Source organism: Myzus persicae, unplaced genomic scaffold (genome assembly GCF_001856785.1).
Source record: "Myzus persicae strain clone G006 unplaced genomic scaffold, MPER_G0061.0, whole genome shotgun sequence".
Lineage (NCBI taxonomy): Eukaryota > Metazoa > Arthropoda > Insecta > Hemiptera > Aphididae > Myzus > Myzus persicae.
The window spans coordinates 1,004,466-1,014,378 of record NW_019100802.1 but is presented as its reverse complement, the minus strand read 5'-3'; the positions used below and the strand labels follow the sequence as shown (position 1 = coordinate 1,014,378).

At 31.3% G+C, this 9,913-nt stretch overlaps 3 protein-coding genes across 3 annotated transcripts; 2 read left to right on the top strand and 1 right to left on the bottom strand.

Annotated features, from left to right (window-relative positions):
- The first annotated feature begins 1,822 nt into the window (after window positions 1-1,822).
- On the top strand, window positions 1,823-4,296 carry LOC111043064 (ATP-dependent RNA helicase Ddx1). Its single transcript, XM_022327848.1, has 2 exons — window positions 1,823-1,978; window positions 2,054-4,296. The coding sequence occupies exon 2, from the start codon at window positions 2,081-2,083 to the stop codon at window positions 4,253-4,255; it is 2,175 nt and encodes a 724-aa protein (XP_022183540.1). The 5' UTR covers window positions 1,823-1,978; window positions 2,054-2,080; the 3' UTR covers window positions 4,256-4,296.
- On the bottom strand, window positions 4,215-6,467 carry LOC111043065 (NADH dehydrogenase [ubiquinone] 1 beta subcomplex subunit 10). The gene is made up of 4 exons (XM_022327849.1): window positions 6,196-6,467; window positions 6,000-6,135; window positions 4,606-4,745; window positions 4,215-4,535 (listed from the first exon to the last, which is right to left on the bottom strand). The coding sequence occupies exons 1-4, from the start codon at window positions 6,329-6,331 to the stop codon at window positions 4,417-4,419; spliced, it is 531 nt and encodes a 176-aa protein (XP_022183541.1). The 5' UTR covers window positions 6,332-6,467; the 3' UTR covers window positions 4,215-4,416.
- Window positions 6,468-6,581: 114 nt separating this feature from the next.
- Window positions 6,582-9,665, top strand: LOC111043066 (ribonuclease kappa-B-like). Its single transcript, XM_022327850.1, has 3 exons — window positions 6,582-6,813; window positions 6,906-7,031; window positions 9,331-9,665. The coding sequence occupies exons 1-3, from the start codon at window positions 6,745-6,747 to the stop codon at window positions 9,430-9,432; spliced, it is 297 nt and encodes a 98-aa protein (XP_022183542.1). The 5' UTR covers window positions 6,582-6,744; the 3' UTR covers window positions 9,433-9,665.
- The last annotated feature ends 248 nt before the right edge of the window (window positions 9,666-9,913 follow it).

The following is a 9,913-nucleotide window of genomic DNA, read 5'->3' as shown; positions in this document are numbered from 1 at the left end:
TACCAGGCTAATGATAAAAAAAAATACTACGTGTACAAAAATTTACAAAATTACAATGAATATTTATGGCTAGCTTCTAAGTCTAAGTTAGAATCTGAGAAGGAAGTGTCATCTTTGGGTTCTAGTATGATACTCTGCACATGTGGTAGCCGAGATTTAAGTCTTAGATTGGGAGGATATTCTGCCGATTTTTTAGTGGAGTGCTCCGGCAACTTTGGGAAGTTTATCGTGGACATTTTTTAATTATTGTGTTATCCAGGTAGATATTATGTGTAGTAGACCCGTGTCATTCTGTAAGTGTTTGTTTCTACCACGGGGCTACTTGGGCTATTCTTAAGAATTTATTTTGAAGGGTTTATAATCTTGTAATTTTTGTTTTGGAGGCAGCTGCCCATATAGGGCAAGCGTAGGTTACTAATGGTCGTATTATTGCTGTGTGTAGGAGTAGAGAGCATTTCATTTGTATGGTTGAGCTATGGCTTAATAAGGGGTGCAGTATTCGTAGTCTGGTACTCTGGTGTACTCTTGGTTTAAATGGTTTAATTTTTGTTTATGTGTATTTTCCGGCTTAATTTTTTCATCGAGGCGCAGTCCCAGGAATTTTACTGAGTCGTCTTTGTTGTTCCATTCGATTTCCCGGTTGTTAATTCGTAGTAGTCGGATTTTAAATAACATATATGTATTGGCTTCCTCGAGTACCGACTCCCGTCGCAATAAAATGCTATTATAGCAAACCCCTGATTCTTCTATGAACTAAAAAACAAACACTACACATTGTTAAAAATATTATAATGTTTAACAATATTATTTTATTAATATTGGTCTTGTCAGCCTATAATAATACTGAGTAATTTAGTATGTTCGACGATATTATTGTGATTAAAGTAATTTATTTTACTGTTGAGTATCAGTAATATAGTTGGTTAAATTCATTTTTGCTAAAAAAATTATATTTGAAAAGTCATTGAGTGTATAAAATAATTAAAATATAATAATATTCTCTTAAAGTTTCAAGTATCCACGAATAATATTTTTAAATTACAACAAAATAACTTATATCATAATTCTTGGTTATAAATATATAATATGTAATTTTGTCTAAATTTGAACATAAAATAACTATGAAAAAAAACTATGTGCTTATATATTTTTTAAATATTTTTAGTTACAGAATTAACTACTATTGGGCTTCTTTGTCTTACATTTTTGGTCCTTAGTTATGAAAGTTGAACATTTATTTAATAAATATTTAACTTTAAAATAATTCGTACATTTTCAGTTTGATAAATGTTGTCAACATTTGAACTTAAAATGCTTACAAAACATCGTGCCTATGTATTTTTTAAATTTTTAACTCATAATGTATCTAACTATATATATCAGGAGCCTTGTATTACGTTTTCAAGGTTTTTGACCCGACAAATACAATTTTATTGAATATAATGAAAAAAAAATCCAAAATATTTTAAATTTAAAATGTCTGTAAACTGTTCAACGTTCAACACGAGTCAATATATTTTGAAAATTGAATCAAGTATATGAATTGATAAAATAAACAGGTTGATTTAAGCCATGGTTAACCTTACTGTTTTCTTTTTGCATGAACAACTTTACTGTGACTAGGTTACTATAAAAAAATACTTACTATTGTTCTGTGGTACCAAGAACGATTTAAGTTATATCTTAAATCGTGGTACCAAGCAGTACTAATCTACGTTAAGGTAATATCACAGAACAATTATGATAATATCAAAGACCGTGGTATACACATGGTATAAAGATAGTACCACTATCTTTGATAGTACTACTAATCACTAATCAGTAATCAGTAATCGCTATATACTGATTATTTTTGTTTAAATATCTATATTTGTTTAATTATTTTGTGGTTTCGGTACACAGAATTACAGAATATTGCTTCCCAGTAATAATATACAATAATTGCTGTGTAGTGGGTAGTTGAAGATAATCAGATTTGGTAATTGTCTTGTTTTATTACCGGTCGCCTTGTGTTTGTGCTCACTTTTCACTAATGGAACTGGTTTTTGTTTAGGTACCTAGTTCTTACTTCTTATTAGGTATGGCGGCATTTGAAGAGATGGGCGTTCTGCCCGAAATAGGTAAAGCCATCGAAGAAATGGACTGGCTGTTGCCTACGGATGTCCAAGCGGAAGCGATACCTCTAATACTTGGCGGTGGTGATGTGTTAATGGCCGCGGAGACTGGTAGCGGTAAAACAGGAGCGTTTTGTTTACCGGTTATTCAAATAGTGTGGGAAACTCTCAAACAATCCGGTAAACACCGGGATAGTTTACCGGTCAAGGTGTCAGGTTTCACAGATCCGTGGGCCATGAGTATGTGGGATCGTTCGTCTGCCGTGGCCGTGACGCCAGATGGTAAAAAATGTCAATCAAGGGAGCAAAAAGATTGGCATGGTTGTAGGGCTACTAAAGGCGTTAAAAATTCGGGAAAATATTATTTTGAAACAACTGTCACCGATGAAGGTCTGTGTCGAGTCGGCTGGTCTACACCGGGAGCCGTGTTAGATCTGGGTACAGATAAATTTGGTTTTGGTTTTGGTGGAACTGGCAAGAAGTCAAATAACAAACAGTTTGATTCTTACGGAGAAAGTTTTGGTTTACATGATACAATCGGCTGTTGGTTAGATCTAGACAATTGGACTATTGGATTCAGTAAAAATGGTACATATCTTGGCGATGCGTTTAAAATACCTGCAAATTTGAAAACATCTGCATTTTACCCAGCTGTTGTATTAAAAAATGCTGAAATAGCATTTAACTTTGGTGAATCATCATTGAAATATGATATTCCCAAAGACTTTTCTGCTATTAGTAAGGCACCTAGCAATCGCATTGAACTATCTCAGTGTAATGCTCCAAAAATAGATTCAAATACAAAAAAGCCAAGTAATGCTCCATATGCAATAATTATTGAACCTTCTAGAGAATTGGCTGAACAGACTTTTAATCAAATTAAAAAGTTTAAAAAATACCTTGCAGAACCACAAGTCAAAGATCTTCTAGTAGTTGGTGGTTTTAGTATTAAAGATCAAATTGCTGCCTTATCGGCAGGTGTTGATATTATTGTTGCTACACCTGGCCGTCTGGAGGATCTTATATCTGGTGGCCATTTGTCTTTATCTCAGTGTAGATTTTATATACTAGACGAAGCCGATGGATTATTAAAACAACGTTATACAAAGCTCATAGACAATCTTCACGAGAAGATGCCTAAAGTTTCAAATGACGGCAAGAGACTTCAAATGATTGTTTGCTCAGCTACACTTCATGATTTTGAAGTAAAAAAATTGGCATCACGTCTTATGCACTTTCCAACTTGGGTAGATCTTAAAGGTGAAGACGCTGTTCCTGAGACTGTACACCATGTTGTGGTTAATGTTGATTCTCAAAAGGATTCATCATGGACTTCATTGAAAAATCATATACCGACTGATGGTGTACATGATAGAGATAATGTAAGAGCACTAAATACATCTGAAGCATTATCTCACGGAGTGAAGCTTTTAAAGGGTGAATACTGCATCAAAGCTATAAACCAACACAAAATGGACAAAGCTCTCATATTTTGCCGCACTAAACTTGACTGTGATAATTTAGAAAAATACTTTAAACAACTTGGTTCTTTTTATACTTGTTGTACTCTTCATGGGTCGCGTAACGTGAATGATCGTAGAATGAATTTAGAAAAGTTTAAAAATGGCGAAATCAAGTTCTTAATTTGTACTGATGTAGCTGCTCGTGGAATTGATGTTAATGGGTTACCTTTCATGATTAATATGACTTTACCTGATGATAAGACTAATTATGTACACAGAATTGGTCGTGTGGGCAGAGCAGAACGTATGGGACTGGCTGTTTCATTTGTGGCAACTATCCCAGAAAAAGTGTGGTATCACGGTGAATGGTGTCCATCCAGAGGTCAGAGGTGTTCGAATACTAATTTAACTACCAGCAAAGGCTGTTGCATATGGTACAATGAACCCCAATATTTAGCTGAAATTGAAGATCATTTGAACATTACTATACCACAGGTTGATTCGAAAATGGATATTCCTATGAATGAATTTGATGGAAAAGTTACATACGGCCAAAAAAAAATAAATAAAGGACCCACATATAAAAATCATTACGACCAACTATTGTCTACCATCAATGAACTCACACAATTAGAAACTAAGGCTCAATATTTGTATTTGCACATGCTTAATAATTAACTGTAACAATTTGTACAAAGTACCTGTATTAAAAAAAAAAACATACATTTTCATATTGAACATTTCAGAATATAATTTTCTTCTCTAAATTCCTGACTGAGTTTGTTTTCTAATTTTATACACTTCTGTATAATTATATACTGTGTGTTAAAAATCATTGATTACAAGCTATCTTTCTTCATTCCGGTTCCAACGGGTCCATGGCGTCTCTCCCATAACATGCGATTCAGTTGTTTTGCATAGCATCTTTCAGCAGTGACAGCAACTCCCAAATCGCCATCTACAAAACCAATTAATTTCAAGTTCAAAACTCCTATTTTAGAGTATTAAAAATTATGTTTAACACTAACATTTGATTGAGTAATTTTCTTCAGCTTCCTGGTAAATATCAGACAATGGTTTGCATTTCCTCATGCCATCTGGTGCTTCATAAATCCGACAATCTTCATACCTCTGTCTTAAAATAGATAGAATATTGCTATCTACCAGCCTGAAAAATTTTAATTTATTTTTTTTTAATACTATAAAGAAATGTAATATTTTTTTTTAGTAAGCAAGACAAATTCCAATCATAATCTTTGTACCAGAAACCCGGTATCTTATTAATATGTTCCTATATTTGATTCAAAACAGAGAGATGAGTGTATTGGTATTGTGATGTATGTTTGTTTTTACATCACCTTTGGAAGTAGTAAAAATGTTTTGATTTTCAACTTTGCAAGATTTCTGGTAGGAAAATGGTATTTATTTGATACTTTGAGGTTTTTTACTACACACAATTTTATTTTAAAATTACAAAAATATTTTGATTAACTTTAAGTTGATAACAGATAATAATATATGCAATGTTTATGGCAAAAATTAGTTCAACCCACCATATTATTAATAGGTACCTAAATAAATATACAATAATATATTCTAAGAAATATAGGCTAATAAACTGTCCCCAATCAGAATAATTGTTTTATCATATGCAATGATTTATCATTGAAATCAAATTTAACATATTCATAACAATGATGAAATATACACAACACCTATAGTCGCTAGTGTTTGAAATTTGGGGGGAGGGGGGTAAAGATTTTTATATAGGGATGACACTTTTATCACAATAAATTCATGTTGGATACATATGTACTTCAATGAGTAAAGAACGGTTGTGAAATTAGAATTTGTTAGCCAGACAGTCGAATGATGTGCAAATTCCCGGTAATATGATTATTTTTTGAATATTGATCAATGTTGCAGTTAAATTAAACTTATAGTTGTAAATGATCCAAATGACAAATATTTTATATCCAAAAATATTGCAGCATACAGGAGAATAAACTTTACTTATCCAAGTTATACGTTTAAATTTCACTATTAAATATGAATAATATAAGTATTTACTATGGTGACTCCCTCCCCCTGCCAGTTCCAGTAACCAAAGTTTCAAGAAAAGAATAAAAAATTGTGAAAGAAGTGATAAACGTAGCATTGCGCTCACACGTAAAAAACGCAAATTTGCTAAATTTCTAAGGCCATAACTTAGGAACTAAGTCCGACCGACAAATTCTGATTGCACCATCGTTCTTAAAAAGTCAATATAAGTTTAACCTGGGAAAAAAATTGAAAAAATTGCATAGGGTGGTTAAGTCTATTATAGCAATGAATTGAACCGTGTATAAATAACCATAAGTATAAATTAATAGTTATAATCTATGAGTTGTAGATTAGGTATTTTTTGATTTGCTACACATACTTATCCCGAATTAACTGTTGATTTGCCTCCCATTTGCACAGCCTATCATCGTCATAACATTGATCAACAGTGGGCACTCTTCGCAACTGTTCATGATAGTAGTTGTAGTCTTTCTGGTTGGGCTTTACAATGGTTTCTATAAACGAAAACAATACTCAACAACTGTTAACTAATAAGTAAACAATAACTGTGTTACCTCTAACCCATATTGCGGGTCCAAGGAATACGCCTTTTAGGTTCTCTAAAAAGTCTTCGATCGAGTTCCGACCGGTATGTACTTGTTTTTCGTAACCAAAAATCTTCCCCGGCATTGTGTCTGAATCCGAAGACATTGTCGTTGTCGTCGTTCAAATATTATTTTGGTAACCGAAAGAAAACGAGAAAATCGTGTAAAGAGTGAAAATTATATGAACTTCATTGTGCTATCAGCGGATTCTTATTTAGATAATCAGTCGGGACTCGGGAAGAACGACCTTTGGAAATGATTCGCCCGATAATGCGATATCGAAACACATGGTATTTACGCGTACCATTGCTGGTGGCACTGCGTCTGTACTTATCATAAAGTTAACACATTTTGCTAGAAAAAATTGGGCGGATAGACTCAAGAATCAAGATTACAATTATCCACTTTCAACAGTTTCAAGGTAGGCCCGACACCCGAATTCTCGATATTATTTTATTTTCTACCATCAGATTTTAACTTAATTAAAAACTACAAAATCTCGATCCTACATCAAACATCATGAAATTCTGCGGACCTAAACTGTCCTTGTGCGGGATCATTATCAGCATTTGGGGGATAATCCAATTGGTGAGTAAATAGTTTTTTGTTGGTCGGCTATAACCGATATTTACATTATGTTACTCCTATAACGATTTTCTATAACAATTGTCTTTGTCCAGGTATTGATGGGATTCTTCTATTACATCCGGAGTGTAGCGCTCATTGAAGACTTGAACATCTCTGAGGAACACAAGTTCACTGATTCACAAGATTTCTACAGCACCGCTGACAAAATGTATTCTCTGGTGAGGAGTAACAATGTCACTTATATAATAACTCCGCCACCAAAAGATTTGATACTATGCTAAAATTATTTCTATAGTTTGCATGTTGCACGTTGTGAACTACCAGGGCAGTCACTCTTATAATTTCCTACGCCTGACCACACCTGATCTTAAAAGTTGGTGATGCCTACAATAAGTTGTACTATCGACCATAAATTTAAAAAAAATATTTTGATTGGCATACATTATAATGGTTATATAATTACCTAAAAAGTCTTAGGCACATTTTTTAAATGCTTTAAGAAGAGTTTTTGGTGTTGGGTTTTGGATTGCTCCTCATCCTCATGTAGGTTATAAGAATCTCAAACTACCTCCAGTTAAAAGTAATATATTTTTTTTGATAAAACTACTCAGGTAAAATAAATTTATACAATTTTAATTTGAAGTATTTTATTAAATCATTATTATGTTTTTTGGTACCCTCTTTAAAATATATTATAATACATTTTCATACATTTTAACTCTGAATTAGAAAAAAAAGTAATAAACACATTGAACTTTGGAATATTTGTACAGAAATGATTCTTACAAAATAATATCATTTATAGGGTAGATGTGTATGTTAAAAACCATTGTTTAATTATAGGCAGCACTTGGCTCTAATTGTTGTTGGGGAGGGGGGAGGCAAAAATTAATCACAATTTACTGACACATTTTCTCACATCAAACTTATCTAATACATGCCACTTAATTTTTTACTTATACTCGCCTTCTAAATAAGAACATATAATATTTCATAATCCTATACTTTTATAATAATATATAATATATAATATTTATAAAAATAGACACCTATATTTAAATCTAAAAGTATATAAAAAGTATATAATCTTTTATAATACAATTTTTTAAAACAGTTAATTATTTAATTAATAAACTTCGACCCCTTACTGTTGTTTCTGAATCAAATCTATCAATTATGTTTTGAAAATCAATTGGATGTTCCTTATATATGTTCAGCATTGCTAAATTGCTTAAGCATTCTTGATCGTCATTACTCTTAAATAAGTTTTCAAAGGACATGAATATGAATCTGAGAAACTGCATTCACAGGATGCAGTTTTGGTTGATATAGTTAAAAAAATGTTCAGAATATTTGAGTATATCAAAAACCCTGCTTGCATGTCTCTATATAAAATTGTATAGTGTACCAAAATTATTTTTAACACATGGTACCTGTTTAGCTAAGTCTATCAAACACAAATTTAAAATGTGATATTAAATAGCTAAATTATTTTCTGACCTTATCCTATCTTATACACCTTTATAAGTACCTCGCATAGACACAGCTCTGTTGAAGCATTGCCTAATGTTCTAATGTCTTGGATTTTAAGTCCTTTTAATTTAAAAACTTCTCTAATTAATTAAACTAGTGATCTTCCTCCATCTCGATTTGATAAAATCCCAAAAACACTTCTTATAAAATTTAAAATTGATTAAAAATAATATTTATATAAGGGGGGGGGGCAATGATAAGTTTGCCCTCTCAATATTTTTTCTAGGACGATTTCCCCCTGCCTTCCCCTAGATTCTGCAAGGGTATTTAATCATTGTTTGGTCATATCATCGGGGATAGGATGTTTATGACCTTATAGTCTTAAAAAATGAATGTGAATATACTCTCAAGAAGACTCTATCCATATATTTGCTGTCTCTGTCTTAGACATGTATGACATAGCCAATTTTTGTTCCCTAGTTTCGATAGTGTTTTGTTAGTTTTGATATTAGATTGAATTGAACTATTATCAAACTTTTAGGTGAGAACATAACCTGTGCGTTGATTTTTATTTGATATTTTAATTTTCAAGCTACATATAAACATTTTTAATTTGTGATATTTCACATCCCCATTTATTTATTGCTTAAAAATTGAATTATTAAAAAAATCTTCAAAACTTACTGCACATTATTGAAACCAGTGAACAAATATTTGCTATCGTACGTATGTAAGACGGTAACAACTTACACGTGTAGCAAATTTCTATTGATTATAATGAAATACTTATCTATACTAAATCTAATCTAAAAGAAAGATTTAAATATTTAAATATATTTTTTTTCTGGGATTCTTCAGTTACAATGCATGAGAGTAGGTAAACTTAACTTGAATAGAGTATAACATTATTGTTATAATATATTTAAATTTATAATGACCTTAGTTACCATACTTTAACAAACCATTGAATTGTCTAAGTTTTTATAATTGTTTTGTGATCAACTACAATGTAAGCAGTTGATAACCTTTTAAATTTTTTTCCAGAACGCATATAACTGTTGGATTGCTGCATGTCTCTACATATTTACACTTGTTGTATCAGGACATCAATTCTATATGAACAACCGCAACACAATGAGTTTGTAAAATGTTATTTATTTATGTTACAATTTTTATTATTTTTAAGAGGTTTTAATTTTTTTTTCTTCATTTTTTTTCTATTGCCTCCACGATCACATTTGAGTTATTACACATTGTTAACAGATTGTAAGATTATTGGGTTTTCGCATCGTCATATTGTCAAAAAATGTCATAGGTTATAAGTAAATATGAAATATATATAAAATAATTAAATATACATTTGGTATTTTATACTGTTACGTCAAATATTGTAAATTATTTATTATCTGTAGATTTAACTTTTAACAATATTTATAAATAGAAGGTAGTTTACAATTGTGTGTTAATAATGTAATAATAAAATATGACTAGACATTAAAATGATACACTCATCGCTATATTTTTTTCTATTGAACAAATAGTTAAAATGAATTAAATTGCACTTAAATCTGTGGTTTAATTATAAGTGAATAATATATGAGCAATAGTGATTTAAGTATTATTGTGC